We start from the raw sequence: 16,477 nt of genomic DNA on the forward strand, positions 1-16,477 counted from the left end.
TTTAGGTTTGTGTGTATTGTTGTGAATTGTTATATATTACTGCACTGTTGGAGCTAAAAACACAAGCATTTCGCTACACCCGCAATAACATCTGCTAAACATGTCGACCTTACCGCATGGTCTGTCACATTGTCTGTCACATTGTCACGTGTGCTCCCTCTCCGGCCTCTAGGTCATCAGGCTGCTCGTTATGGCGCACACCAGTCACCATCGTTACGCGCATCTGCGCATAATGACACTGACCTGGACTCTATCACCTCCATGATTACCTGCCCTTTCTATGTCACTCCCTTTGGTTTCTTCCCCAGTTGTCATTGTTTCTGTTTCAGTTTCATGTCTGTGCGTTGTTTGTGTTTCTTGTTTTGTATTATGTTTTCATTTATTTATTAAATTATTCACTCCCTCAACTTGCTTCCCGACTCCCAGTCATTGTAGAATGACGACTCAACAAAGGGAAGTATCAGGGAGTGTTTTTTTCTTTTTTTTGTGTGTTCTTGGTGATGTTCGGTCCGGGGGTTGGAGCCGGAGCTACCTGGGAGGTCTCAGCCGGTTTGTCGGATTCCCATGCCTTGGCGGGTTCGATGGGTTCCCCTGCCTCAGCTGGCTCGACGGGTTTCCATACCTCAGCTGGCTCGACACGCTCCCATGCCTCAGCGGGCTCGATGGGCTCCCATGCCTCAGCTGGTTGAACAGGTTCCCGTGCCTCGACTGAGGCAACCGGGGTGGTCTCAGCCGGCTCATCAGGCTCTCACGCCTCAGCCGGTTCATCAGGTTTCTGTGCCTCAGCGGAGGTGACCGGTCCGCTCCGGATACCTGGGATCGTCCCTGTGGTTGGCGTCCTGTGGCTGAAGCCGAACGCCCCGAAGAGGGGACACTGTCACGCATGCTCTCTCTCCGGCACTCTAGGTCGCCATGCTCCCGTGCCTCAGCTGGATTGACAGGTTCACGCGCCTTAGCAGAGGTGACCGGTCCGCTCCTGATCCCCAGGATCATCATCTTGGTCATCTTGGTACTGTCACGTGTGCTCCCTTTCCGGCCTCTAGGTCACCAGGCTGCTCGTTATGGCGCACACCTGTCACCATCGTTACGCGCATCTGCGCATAATGACACTCACCTGGAGTGTCTTTGGTTTCTTCCCGCGTTCTTCCCCCTTTGGTTTCTTCCCGCGTTGTTCGTGTTTCTTGTTTTGTATTATCTTTTCATTTATTTATTAAATTATTCACTCCCTGAACTTGCTTCCCGACTCCCAGCACACACATTACACACATTCACAGACTCGAATGTCACCTCTTTATTGTCCGTAAGGAGAAAGAGGACCTGAGTGGCTGGGAACTTGTGAGAAGATTGCCATGAAGTTACAGTGGATTTGTTACAGTGTGTGAACTGAAGGAGGGAGACACTGAGGATACAGTCTGAGGGAGAGGGTTATTGAAGGGCTAGAGTCATGTTCATGATCTATAAAGCCTATACTAGACAGAGATCTGAGTGCTGTGTGCGCAAGAGCACACAGCACACACACTCGTACACACAATCGGCATCCTTCTACTCCCCACATGCACATGCAGACTAATTGATTGGTAGTTTCGGGTAAATGGGATAGTAGATAGAGGAACCTGCTATCCAGAAAATCAGACTGTACTTATTCATGTATCATGCTTGTTGGGCTATTTATATCGAGGGGTAGCGAGAGTGTGTGTGTTCATGCATGTGTGTGCGTGCGTGAAAGCGTGTGTGTTTAAATCTAAGTTGATTTGTTTTACTGTGTTACTGCCTGCTTACGTCAGATTAAATGGCTTTGGATCATAACGGTAATTGAGGTGTAGATTATTTGAAACAACATTATGGTCGGATGGTATCATCGCTAAGCCTGGGCTGCTTTACTATTCTCCATCAACGCACACACATACATGGATCAATCAGAGTAGAGGAGATAAAGAGGAGATGGAACAGTTAACCATCTCCCATCATCCCCCTACGTCCCAACCGCACCCCTCCGCGTCCCTCTGCATCCCTCGTCTTTGACGTCACTGTGCTTGGGCAGCCAATCAGGTTCCTGAGTCACACCAACCACCTCTCCTTAGCCCCTCCTCCTCCTCTCGGTCTCTTTAAACCTCACAGGCTGTGGAAACACAACACACAATGTGCTGCCGCCACTGCGAGGGCGGACGGATGCAATGCAGAACTCACACCACACCAAACACATCGAGACAGAGTAAGTGGATCCTCTTGCAGAGAGACTGCATACGAAGTCAGAGCTCATATCTCTTGCTCTCTCTCCCTTTCTCTTTCTGTCTGAATCTGTCTCTGTTTGTCTCTTTGTTTTCTCTGTGTCTGACTTCATCAGTCTCTCTCCCCATCTCCATCTCTTTTTATTTCTCTGGATAACTTCTTCATTTCCCCCTCTCACTCTCTGTCTCGCTTCTGCCTCTCTGTTTTTCTCCATATATCTCAGTGTCTCCCTCCTGATCTCTTCTCCCTGTCTTTCACCCTCCAGGCACACGCTGTCTACAGATGACAACAACAGAGAACGCAGCAGCCCCTGTAGTAGCAGAAAGAAGAGATCCACCAGAAGAACCCCCCTCACTCCTCTCCTCTCCCTAGGACCGCAGCTCTGAAATGGGCTGCTCCTCGGGACGCCAACCCCCGGCCCCGGTGCTTCAACCAGACCTGGACTGTGGCAGCAGCATACCTCCGGAGTCCCCCCATAGAAGGGACCTGGTCCAAACCCCAGAGTCTCTCTCCACACTAGAACGACTAGCCCAGGCCACTGGCGGCACGGAGAAGTCTTGGTACCGCTGTGTGTTCCCGTTTGGGGTGATCTCCCTGGTGATCGGTGTGGCGGGGACAGGGGTCACCTTCATGTATAACACGCCAGACCTGCACCAGACCAAGGTGGTGTCCATGGTGTTGCTGGTGGTTGGGATGGTCATGCTGCTGATGGCGGCAGTCTGCTGGAGGGACCACAGGCTGAAGAGAAGGAAGAAGAAGGAGGGAGGGTTCTTCTGCTCTGAACAGGGCACATTGTGAGGTCTGGAGGAGGAAGAGGGATGTATGGAACAGAGACACAGACAGATGAAAGGATGGATGGATGGAAAGGTTGAAAATCTGTGAGGTCCAAACCGATCAACCTGCCACGTGCTTCAGCAAGACGCTAGATTTCAGTGTGGTGGAGAGGGTTGAGAGTTCCTATATCTTCTTTCTCTTGTTTGGAAATATAACCTCCTCCTTCTTGACTTTTTTACCAGCCCAACCTCTGAGGAGGTTTACTTTGTTTTTCACTGTGTGGAGGAGGGAGGGCGGTGTTTTCACGGTTTTAAGTTCAGAGAGTTCTGTCAACGGTTAACCGTAGACTCTGATAACCTACTGTAGCAGTGAGATGTCCCATCAGAATGATGAAATCAGACTTTGGATGTGTACCAAATGGCACCATATTCCCTACATAGTGCAGGGAATTGGATGCCATTTTGGCCCAGCATTTTTGTCCACGCTTTTCATTCATAGTGATTTACTAATTTCTGCTTTCCACTTCAGTTGGCTTAGCAGTGTCCTGACTTGCGTGCGTGTGTGCACCTCTAAGTGGTATGAATTCATAGTTGAAGGTTTCAGATAATGACATCACCCTGCGACAAGACTGCTGTAAGTTTGTCAACTTTGCATTCCTCTGTATGTTTGATATTACATGTATGTTTGGTGCGCTCTTAGATATGCAGAGGTTTATGGACTGATACGTCATTTGGATGACATTCATATCACAAATCACATATCACTACCTGACCTGGGTTAAACATAATATGTCAAATACTCTAAAATATGTGAGCTGCGCTTGATTTAGTATAGCCCGGCTCAATTGAACCAACAGCATAGTCCCAAAAGTGGAAACTCCAAGCTAAATCAAGTGATCCTCAAATACTTTCTAATATTTTGAAGTATTTGAAGTAATGTATTTGTCGCAGGTCTGATCACTATTGTGTCTTACCACGTAAGTTGCCACGTTTTGCAATCAATGTACCTCTTTAAATGAATGTATATTAATGTCTATATATAAATATTGTGTACAGTATAGTTTATTGGGAAATGTTAATTTTAACTTTTTTGTATTTGAGATTTCCTGTTTAAATGATTCAACTAGAGAAAAAAGTTAATTTAATATAGCTATCCGTCCGTTTCCTTGCGACAAAATAATGTTTTTTGACTTTAGAGAACATCCTCTGCATTACCATTCTGTATCAATCTCTTTCTGTTGGGTAGATTTAATGTGCATCCGAAATGGCACCCTATTTCCAATATAGTGCCCTACCCTTTGAAGTAGTGTACTAAGTAGTGTATAAGGTTTCATTTGGGACACCATCTTACATTCCTGTGGGGAAACGTTGTGTGCAGCTAGCTATCAGTCAGTTACAGCATTGCCGTGGCCTTTATTTCAGTGCCTTTATTTCAACATCAATATATCTCTGTAATGGTGTCATGACTGACCACGAGAATCCAAATAGGTCAGATTAGGTTTGCAATGAATTACTTCAATCAGACCCCCTTTCACCCATAGAGGGGGAGGAAAGAACTAGTGGGGATTTACAACAGAACGTGAGTGTCAATCAAGGGAGAAGATCCAGGCCTGTGCTCTCCAAATTCATCAAAGGAATGTGCTTTGTCTCAACAGATATTTTTGCAGCTGAAACTCTAACACGTTCAAAAGCGAATACTGGAACAATATTTTGAATGTAGAACATGCGGAATAGTCAGGCGATCTATAAACAAAATTACATTAGTGTTCTGTTATTTTGTGATGTCATTAAAAATGCTATAAAGGAAATACTGTAAATTGGAAAGTATACCCACGACATAGATAGAGTTTCCATACTATGGGTTATGCATGTAATATGAAAAATTATAAAACTGTTTTTGTTAAAAGAGGGATGTGATTTGAGAAGCTATAACAGAAGTTTTGGCAGCCAGCCAGCCGGATCCGCCCCTTTCGAGCAACATTTATAAATGATGGGTTACGAATTAACACAAGGAACCAAAAAAAGTGTGAAGTGGCAGCTACGCGTTTAGAAATGTTTGAACTTTGAATCTCAACACGAGGTCGAGACGATAAATTCACCTCATGATTTCTTGCTCAAAGCGGGTGTCGGTTCGTGTGCAAAGTATATGGTTATTGTAGGTGAGAGTAGTTTCTGAACATGACAATGTTAAGTGTCTCTGTCCCTCTCTCTCCCTCTCCATCTTTTCTTTAACCTGTTGAGGACAGAGGGCGCTGTTTTCACTTTGGGGGAAAATCGTGCCCAATTTAAACGGCCTCGTACTCAATTCTTGCTTGTACAATATGCATATTATTATTACTATTGGATAGAAAACACTCTCTAGTTTCTAAAACCGTTTGAATTATATCTGTGAGTAAAACAGAACTCATTTTGCAGCAAACTTCCTGACAGGAAGTGGAAAATCTGAAATCGATGCTCTGTTCTAGGGCCTGCCTATAAATGGCCTTCATATATATCAGTATACATGCACTTCATACACCTTCCACTAGATGTCGACAGGCAGTGAGAGAAGAAATGGAGTGTATAACTTGATCTGGGGTCGAATAAAAGCTCTTGGCATGACGTGTCACCAGTTTCCTGTTTTCTGGAGAGCGCGAGAAGGGACCTGGTATTGCCTTCTGAAAAGCTGTCGTTATAGACGACTAATATCTCCGGCTTTGATTTTATTTGATAAATGTGACAATATCATCGTAAAGTATGTTTTTTCAATATAGTTTTATTAGATTATTGAAATTTATTCGGGACGTTAGGCGTGTTGCGTTGTGTGCCTTTGTTCAGGAAGGAGAGCTTCGCGCTACTTTGCTAGCTTTCCGTGCTAATTGACTGGAGAAGAGGACATTCTAAAACCAAACAACGATTGTTCTGGACAAAGGACCACTTGTACAACATTCTGATGGAAGATCATCAAAAGTAGGACCCATTTTATGATGCTATTTCATATATCTGTCGAACATGTGAAATAGTAGTTTGCGCCCAGATTTTGGGCACGCTCTCGCTATAACTAAGCTGGATGTTGTAATGAAGTTATTTTTAGAATTCTAACACGGCGATTGCATTAACCTCTTTGGGCTCAAGGGGCAGTATTGAGTAGCCAGATAAAAGGTGCCCATTTCAAAAAGGCCTCGTACTCAATTCTTGCTCGTACAATATGCATATTATTATTACTATTGGATAGAAAACACTCTCTAGTTTCTAAAACCGTTTGAATTATATCTGTGGGTGAAACAGAACTCGACTTTTCCTATGTGTATGTCAGAATGCAGAATTTTGCTGGCTGTTCTGAGACCTGTGTATTAATTTGCCTGTCCTCTATTGGTTGAGATGCACTGCATACGCCTTCCCCTGGGTGTCAGCGAATAGGGAGACTTGAAATGGAGTTTCTACGTAGTTCCCAAAGGTTATAAATTGCTTGGAACCGAAATGTCCCATCTTTCCACTCTTCGCTCTGACGCAGGGAGGGTCTTGGCATGTCATGTTAGAAGCTCTTGTTTTAGCTCCTAGTTATATCCGGCTCTGTTTTTATTCGATATAGGTGTTAAAGACATCGTAATGTTGTTATTTTAAACCGAATTATATCAGTTTATGTCAGTATATTGCGATTTTCGGGTATTTATTTTCGTGGCGTTGTAGGAAGTTGGGTATCTCTGGCCCACATTGCTAATGTTTACTGCTAATTGCAACGTTGAAGACGACGTTCTCCAACCTAGCAACGATTCTTTTGGACAAAGGACACCTTTCCCAAGATTCTGATGGGAGTTCATCCAAAAGTAAGAACTATTTATGCTGATAATTCATTGTTCTGTTGGAAAAAGTAAAATGCATAAGATGCCATTACTTGCAGTGTAGCCTTGCTTTATCGCACCCTGCATTGCGCAGTAACGTTAATTTTAAAAATGTAATTCAGCGATTGCATTAAGAACTAATTTGTCTTTCAATTGCTGTCCAACCTGTATTTTTTTAGTCAAGTTTATGAATAGTTTTCGATAAGAATAGGGGCCTTTCCAAGATGGCGCCGGACAGATTGCTTGAGTATTTGGACACTATTTTCATTGTATAAGCACGATTTGTGCCGCTAAATATGCACATTTTCGAACAAACTCTATATGCATTGTGTAATATGATGTTACAGGACTGTCATCTGAAGAATTCTGAGAAGGTTAGTGAAAAAATTAATATATTTTGGTGGCTTCTACGTTATCGCTATTTTTGCCTTGAATCAATGCTGTTGTTATGTTTGCTATTGTGCTAAGCTAATATAACGCTATATTGTGTTTTCGCTGTAAAACACTTGATAAATCGGAAATATTGTCTGGAATCACAAGATGCCTGTCTTTCCATTGCTGTACACTATGTATTTTTCAGAAATGTTTTATGATGAGTATTTAGTTATTTGGCGTTGGTGTCTGTAATTTTTCTGTCTGCTTTCGGTGCAATTTCTGACTGTAGCTGCAATGTAAACTATGATTTATACCTGAAATATGCACATTTTTCTAACAAAACATATGCTATACAATAAATGTTATCAGACTGTCATCTGATGAAGTTGTTTCTTGGTTAGTGGCTATTTATATCTTTATTTGGTCGAATTTGTGATAGCTACTGATGGAGTAAAAAACTGGTGGAGTAAGAAAAGTGGTGTCTTTTGCTAACGTGGTTAGCTAATAGATTTACATATTGTGTCTTCCCTGTAAAACATTTTAAAAATCGGACATGTTGGCTTGATTCACAAGATGTGTACCTTTCATATGCTGTATTGGACTTGTTAATGTGTGAAAGTTAAATATTTAAAAAAATATATCTTTTGAATTTCGCGCCCTGCACTTTGAGCTGGCTGTTGTCATAAGTGTACCGACGTCGGGCTTGCACGCCAAACAGGTTAAGAACTAGTGTATCTATCATTTCCTATACAACATGTATTTTCTAGTAACGCTTATGAATAGTTATTTGGTCAGAATAGTTGAGTGTCATAAAAATATCCGCACATTCTGGGAAAAAGATGCTACGTTAGCACAATGTATAACCACTGATTTCAGCTCTAAATATGCACATTTTCGAACAAAACATAAGTGTATGTATAACCTGATGTTATAGGACTGTCATCTGATGAAGGTTTATGAAGGTTAGTGAAAATTAATATCTTTTGCTGGTTTATTCGCTATCGCTAACGTGCCTATTGCTATCGCTAACGTGCCTTGATGGATGAATGCGGTAGTGTGGTAGGCTATTGTAGTAAGCTAATATAATGCTATATTGTGTTTTCGCTGTAAAACACTTTAAAAAATCGGAAATATTGGCTGGATTCACAAGATGTTTGTCTTTAATTTGCTGTACACCATCGATTTTTCAGAAATTTTTATGATGAGTATTTAGGTATTTGACGTTGGTGTCTGTAATTACTCTGGCTGCGTCGGTCCTATTTGTGGCGGTAGCTGTGATGGTAGCTGCAATGTAAAACTGATTTATACCTCAAATATGCAAATTTTTCGAACAAAACATAGATTTATTGTATAACATGTTATAAGACTGTCATCTGATGAAGTTGTTTCTTGGTTAGTTTGGTTGGTTCTTGGTTAGTTAGGTTGGCTTTGTGCATGCTACCTGTGCTGTGAAAAATGTCTGTCCTTTTTTGTATTTGGTGGTGAGCTAACATAAATTTATGTGGTGTTTTCGCTGTAAAACATTTTAAAAATCGGACATGTTGACTGGATTCACAAGATGTGTATCTTTCATTTGCTGTATTGGACTTGTTAATGTGTGCAAGTTAAATATTTCTCAAAAATATTTTTTGAATTTCGCGCTCTGCCTTTTCAGTGGAATGTGGTGTGGGAGGAGTTCCGCTAGCGGAACCCCGGTGCCAGACAGGTTAACAAGCATCCATGTTGTTGTCATTCCGCTAGGGACCTGTTTTCAGCGTAATAAGTCTCAAGTCAATAACGAGTGCAAATTGTGTGTGTTTATCCTGTGTTCCCATTTAATTAGTTAGTAAATAAATAATTAAACCAATTTGTGTAGTACTGAATCATAAGTAAGGCTCAGGTTTTTGCAGGTGCAAGGAGGTTACGACTGTTCAGAATGGTGACATGATGAGGTTATTATTAAAACTTCATCGGGATATGGGGCGGTGTTTCCACTTTGAACAAATTGCGTGCCCAAACGAAATTTCCTCCTACTCTGTCCCAGAAGGTAATACATGCATATTATTATTACTATTGTATAGAAAACACTCTGAAGTTTCTAAAACTGTTTGAATTATTTCTGTAAATATAACAGAACTCATTTGGCAGACAAAAACCTGAGAAGAGGTCAAAACAGGAAATGAGAACTCGATTTTCAAAACTGTGTCAAATGACACCCCTTGTAGATATGACTGAACAAACACTGCCTAGGGCTTCCACTAGATGTCACCGTCTTTAGATTTTAGTCTTATTATTCTACTATAAAGGAGGGGCTCATAGGAGCTGTTTTAGTGAGTGGTCGTCAGAAATTTCAGTCTGGTTTTGCGTGCGAGGGAGAGAGAGGGCTCTCGTTCCAATGCTGTTTCTTCAGACAATGAAATTCTCCGGTTGGATCCTTATTGATGATTAATGTAAAACACATACTAAATATGGATTGCAAACATAATTTGACCTGTTTCTACGACCTGTAACGGAACTATTTGAGTTTTTGTCTGGAGGGATTGTTCGTGCGTCATGAAAATGGATTCCTGGGCTGAACATGCTAACAACAAGTGGCTTAATGATGGGCTTTATGGAACTTTTCAGTCGTTTATTGTCGATCTGGGAATCCTGGGAGTGCCTTCTGATGAAGTTATTCGAAGGTAAGTGCATATTTATAGTGTTTTTGTAGCTTTTGTTGACGCCAAAATGGCGACTATTTCTTTGGCTGGATTGTGCTCTAAACGCCGTTCTCAGATTAATCTTTTTCCGTAAAGTTTATTTTGAAATCTGACACAGCGGTTGCATAGAGGATAAGTTTATCTTTAATTATGTGAATAACACTTGCATCTTTTATCAATGTTTATTTCTGCAAAATCACAAGATGTTTTGGAAACAAAACATTACTGCATGTAACGCGCCAATGTAAACTGAGATTTTTTTTATATATATATATGCACATTATCGAACAAAACATAAATGTATTGTGTAACATGATGTTATATGACTCATCTGATGAAGAATTTCAAAGGTTAATGATTAATTCTCTCTCTATTTGGGGGTTTTGTGAAGGCTACCTGTGCTGTGAAAGAAATGTCTGTGCTTTTTTGTATTTGGTGGTGAGCTAACATAAATATACGTGGTGTTTTCGCTGTAAAACATTTTTAAAAAATCGGACATGTTGGCTGGATTCACAAGATGTTTATCCTTCATTTGCTGTATTGGACTTGTTAATCACTTAATAATTCATAAACAAACTTGATATCAGTAAAACCACTAACTAATTGCTTGGTCTACCTTTACTTGTTTCTTCTGTGAAGTTTCATTATCCTTCTTCCTCATGAAGGAGGGAAATTTGAAAATATCTTAAAGATATGTGAGTTTTTTGTAACAGAATTAGAAGGCACAAGGCAATGTTTATTAAACTTCCAGAATTTCTCCAAAACTTAGTATAGGTGCTGATATTAGTTGCCGGGAGTCTTTAGTTCAACAGTATTATGTTTTGCTAATACCTTTTAAGACATTTTCTGGTAGATGCAAATCAGTTAACGACTCCATTTTTCTCCTCCCTACCTATAGGCAGAAACTTGAACAGGAAGTACCCGTACTAAGGTCTATTCAACGCTGGTCTGACTAATCGGAATCCATGCTTCAAGATTGTTTTGATCACATGGACTGGGATATGTTCTGGGTAGCCTCTAAGAATTATGTTGACATATACACGTACACGGTGACTGAGTTCATCAGGAAGTATACAGGGGATGTTGTTCCCACTGTGACTTTTAAAACCTACCCAAACCAGAAAACGTGGATAGATGGCAGCATTCACGCAAAACTGAAAGTGCGAACCACCGCATTGAACCATGGCAAGGTGACTGGGAATATGGTCGAATACAAACAGTGTAGTTATTCCCTCTGTATGGCAATCAAACAGGCAAAACGTCAGTACAGAGCCGTATGTAGCAGGGTCTACAGACAATCACGGATTACAAAGGGAAAACCAGCCACGTCGCGGACAACAACGTCTTGCTCCCGGACAAGCTAAATACCTTCTTTGTCCGCTTTGAGGATAACACAGTGCCACTGACACGGCCCGCTCCCAAGGACTGTGGGCTCTCGTTCTCTGTGGCCAACGTGAGTAAACCCTCACAAGGCTGCCGACCCAGACGGCATCCCTAGCCACGTCCTCAGAGCATGCGCAGACCAGTTGGATAGAGCGTTTATGGACATATTCAATCTCTCCTTATCCCAGTCTGATGTCCCCACTTGCTTCAAGATGTCCACCATTGTTCCTGTACCCAAGAAAGCAAAGGTAACTGAACTAAATGACTACCGCCCAGTAGCACTCACTTCTGTCGTCATGAAGTGCTTTGAGAGGCCAGTTACGGATCATATCGCCTCTACCTTACCTGAAACCCTAGACCCACTTCAATTTGCATACCATCCCAATAGATCCACAGACGATGCAATCGCCATCGCACTGCACACTGCCCCATCTCATCTGGATAAGAGGAATACCAATGTAAGAATTCTGTTCATTGACTATAGCTCAGCCTTCAACACCATAGTACCCTCCAAGCTCATCATTAAGCTTGGGGCCCTGGGTCTGAACCCTGCCCTCTGCAACTGGGTCTTGGACTGCCTGACGGGCCGCCCACAGGTGGAGAATGTAGGAAACAACACCTCCACTTCGCTGATCCTCAACAAAGTGGCACATAAGGGTGTGTGCTCTGTCACCTCCTGTACTCCTTGTTCACCCATGACTGCTTGGCCACGCAAGCCTCCAACTCAATCAAGTTTGCAGACGACACAACAGTAATAGGCCTGATTACCAACAATGACGAGACAGTCTACACGGAGGAGGTGAGGGCCCTGGTGGAGTGGTGCCAGGAAAATAACCTCTCCCTCAACGTCAACAAAATGAAGGAGCTGATCTTGGACTTCAGGAAACAGCAGAGGGAGAATGCCCCTATCCACATCGACGGTACCGCAGTGGAGAAGGTGAAAAGCTTCGAGTTCCTCTGCGTACACATCACTGACAAACTGAAATGGTCCACCCACACAGACAGTGTGGTGAAGAAGGCGCAACATCGCTTCTTCAACCTCGGGAGGGTGAAGAAATTTGGCTTGGCTCCTAAGACCCTCACAAACTTTTACAGATGCACAATTGAGAGCATCCTGTCGGAATGTATCCCCGCCTGGTACGGCAACTGCACCGCCCGCAACCGCGGTCTGCCCAATGCATCACCAGAGGCACACTGCCTTCCCTCCAGAACATCTACAGCACCCAATGTCACAGGAAGGCCAAAAAGATCATCAAGGACATCAACCACTTGAGCCATGTCCTGGTCACCCCGCTACTATCCAGAAGGAGAGGTCAGTACATGTGCATCCAGTCTGGGACCGAGAGACTGAAAAACAGCTTCTACAGTATCTCAAGGCCATCAATCAGACTGTGAAATAGCCATCACTAGGCGGCTACCACCCGGTTAATCAACCCTGCACCTTAGAGGCTGCTGCCCTATATACATAGACATAGAATCTCTGGTCACTTTAATAATGGAACACTAGTCATTTTAATAATGTTTACATACTGCTTTATTCATTTCATATGTATATACTGTATTCTATTCTACTGTATTTTAGTCAATGCCACTCCGACATTGCTCGTCCTAATATTTATATATTTCTTAATTCCATTATTTTACATGTGTGTGTGTATTGTTTTGAATTGTTAGATACTACTGCACTGTTGGAGCCAGGAACACAAGCATTTCGCTACACCCGCAATAACATCTACTAAATAAGTGACCAATAACATTTGATTTGATATATCTGGGTTGCATCTGGTTTACACGGCCAAACTTCACATGTGCAATACTGTAGCACTCAGTGCACACAGGGAGCAGCAACAACTTCATCACGTCATCCAAAAACATGGCGGACATTGGATGAACATAACATTTTAATATCTTAATATCACTGTGAATTATGGAGAAAAAAAATGTGCCTCAGCGACAATTATTTTAGTAATTCAATATGTGGCCATCTATGGAAATTGTCTTTCTGGGCCAGGCATCAGGCCAGGCACTGCAGTACTGATGCAAGACTGTAGGAGCAGTAGAACCCGTGCTTCTTGACCAGATCCCCTGCCCCTTGGTGTACACATTCACATACAGATCTTCAACAAGGCATGGTGGCTAGCAGGGTTGGGGTCAATTCTGAATTTGAATTAGGGTTTGTGTACAATGTGTGTGTGTGTGTGTGTGTGTGTGTGTGTGTGTGTGTGTGTACAATATCTATTTCCTGGGTGCCGATGTGGATGTTTATCTGCATGACTCTGAGTCATAGGTTACTGTCCTTGAGTCAGAGAGGGGTAATAGAAAGCCAAGGCTGTTCCACACAGACTTGAGCTGTGATTTATGGTAAAATTCTGTTTTCAGTCAAATGTACATATATACAAATAACTGGGCAGGGGAAGCGATCAGCATTCACCCATAACAACAACTATTTGAATAGGAAATGCTAATTGATGGCTTATTTCAGATGGTAAAATTATTATTGGGGTGGGTGAGGCAATCACACACTCACCAAATCCCATTAAAACTGCAAATCCAGCAAAGCGCGTGATGGATATTTCATATTTACAACCGTTTCCCCTGGCCTGTCTCATTGATTCAGGTGTATCCCCAGAATTAATCATGAATAATGCAGTTGGAAATGGGAAGTGAAGCACGCCAGAGAGTTGAAGCTTGTTAAGCCCTGAACGACACCTGACAGACCAAGTAGGTCACCAATGATACAAGTCAGTATTCAACGTCCATCCATGTCTGAGGACGTCGGGAGATTATGTAAATCGGCCACTAGGGGCAACAGTGAGTGCTGTTACCTTTTAAGTAGGTTTCAGTTCTGAATAGCACACATACACAATCCATGTATCAAGGCTTAAAAATCCTTATTTAACCTGTCTCCTCCCCTTCATCTACACTGATTGAAGTGGATTTAACAGGTGACATCAATAAGTGGTCATAGCTTTCACCTGGATTCATCTGGTCAGTCTATGTCAGGGGTATGTTGGGGCAACAGGTAGCCTAGTGGTTAGAGAGTTGGGTCAGTAACTGAAATGTTGCTAGATTGAATCCCTGAACTGACAAAATAAAAATCTGTAGTTCTGCCCCTGAACAAGGCAGTTAACCCACTGTTCTTAGGCTGTCATTGTAAATAAGAATTTGTTCTTAACGGACTTGCCTAGTTAAATAAAGGTAAAATAACTTTTAAAAATACATTTGAAACTCATTCCATGGAGGGCCTAGTGTCTGCATGTTTTTCCTTTCAATTAAACCCTAGACAACAAGGTGTGGGGAGTTGCTTACTAATTAACTCCCTTAATTCATAAATCAAGTACAAGGGGCGAGCGAAAACCTGCAGACACTCGGCCCTCCGTGGAATGAGTTTGTCACGTGGTCTATGTCATGGAAAGAGCGGGTGTTCCTAATGTTTTGTACACTCAGTGTATATTGGCCATGGCAGCATGCCTCCCTCTGTTTATATAGATATATCTCCTCTGTAAATTGTATATTTCCACTGTAATCAGCCCATACTCTAGACTTGTATGTTTTATGTAACGATATTGTATATTCTGTATGATATCTATGTAGACTGTTGTCTGTATTCTGTTTGTATATTGTACAGTGGAGGTTGCTGAGGGGAGAACGGCTCATAATAATGGCTGCAACGGAGCTTTTGGAATGGCATCAAACACATGGAATACATGTGATTGATGTATTTGATATCGCTCCACTGATTCCGCTGCAGTCATTACCACGAGCCCATTCTCCCCAATTAATGTGCCACCAACCTCCTGTAATTGTCTGCTGCTGGCAGCACCTTCTCACTGAGGCAAATTCCTGGTATATGTAAATGTGCTTGGCGAATAAAGGTGATTATGATTTAACAATCATAAATCCCCAAAGATCAATACCTGCCAGAAGGAATGAGACGAAGAAATTAAAGACGAAGTGATGACCAGGTTAAACTGTCGTAAAGATGTTGTAAAAAAAGAAAGAAAAGACAATATGACCTTTATATGGACACTCAAAAAGTGTCCATTATATCATGTGTGAATACCATAGTAAGTAGGGATATGTTAATATTAGAAATTAGGCTATAGCTCCAGATAAGGTATGTTGTGTGTTACACAGTTATCTCACAGTCGAAAGAGAATGGAAGGATATAGATCTCTGAGGAAAAGAGATAAAAAGCGGATCTAGAAGGAAGAGGGCAGGAGGCGAGAGGGATGAGAGAGACTAATGAACTGAATGATAGAGTGAGCCCACATCCTCGAGAATGAGCGAGAGAGAGAGAGAAAGGACTGGAAATGGAGGGAGAAGTTTTAAGCATCGGGAACAGTACGCCTGGATGCATAAAGGATCCATCATCATGGCAGGAGTGTGCTTAACAAGACCTCCTCAACCAGCTCTCCTGATGAATAACTCACTACTGATACGATATCTCACCATCTGTTCATTGCCTGAACACTAGGATCTCTACTGATAATTGTAATAATATGAGCCTGCTCTCACCTTTTCACTGTAAGCTACCACAACACCACAGGCCTCCTGCCTGAGTACCAAGCTCTTACTCCGAATTCTTCTCCTCTTGCCTTCGAAGGCTGCAAGGTTGGAAGTATTTGATCCCGGCCCAATAAACACACCTGATTCAAATACTGTAATCCACCAATGGTCTTCCCACAGTGTGGCCCTCCATCGGCAGGGAAGAAAGTTACTCTAGTTGAATTGCACTCACACAGAGTGAGATCTGGGGCTGCAATATCTCTTATCATCATCAGTTCTCTTTTACCTCTCCATCCTCATCTCACTGACACCAAATGTAACATAACATTGCAGAATGTAATGTAGATGCATTGTAGATGAGAGTGTAGACTGGAAAATTTGAAAACATACTTATTGTCCAGAGCAGTGAAGAACATTATCAGGAGCATTGGTGCTCATTTTGTTGTTGATTAGATGTAGATAGTTACTTACACGGTTGATGTTAAAAACAGCACTGGGCTGTTTTAGGGAATAGCCATCCCTTATGTAAAAACCACATAAATTTCACGTCACAGGCCAGATGTCATATGTCATTTAGAAAACTTTACTTTAAAAGTAATAATTTACATGAATTCCATAAAAAGGCATGGTCCCAAAAGTTTTTGTCTAGTTCCAGGTTTGTTCCAAATCAAATCAAATCAAATTTATTAGTCACATACACATGGTTAGC

General features: G+C 42.1%; 1 protein-coding gene across 1 annotated transcript; it reads left to right on the forward strand.

Moving 5' to 3' along the window:
* The first annotated feature begins 2,125 nt into the window (after window positions 1–2,125).
* On the forward strand, window positions 2,126–4,060 carry LOC139571156 (transmembrane protein 100-like). The gene is made up of 2 exons (XM_071393762.1): window positions 2,126–2,212; window positions 2,495–4,060. The coding sequence occupies exon 2, from the start codon at window positions 2,617–2,619 to the stop codon at window positions 3,025–3,027; it is 411 nt and encodes a 136-aa protein (XP_071249863.1). The 5' UTR covers window positions 2,126–2,212; window positions 2,495–2,616; the 3' UTR covers window positions 3,028–4,060.
* Window positions 4,061–16,477: the final 12,417 nt, after the last annotated feature.

This window comes from Salvelinus alpinus, chromosome 3 (genome assembly GCF_045679555.1).
Source record: "Salvelinus alpinus chromosome 3, SLU_Salpinus.1, whole genome shotgun sequence".
Classification (NCBI taxonomy): Eukaryota; Metazoa; Chordata; class Actinopteri; order Salmoniformes; family Salmonidae; genus Salvelinus; species Salvelinus alpinus.

Bases quoted from the DNA above. Each gene is read 5' to 3' on its own strand.
- LOC139571156 (XM_071393762.1), top strand. From the start codon at position 2,617: ATGGGCTGCTCCTCGGGACGCCAACCCCCGGCCCCGGTGCTTCAACCA.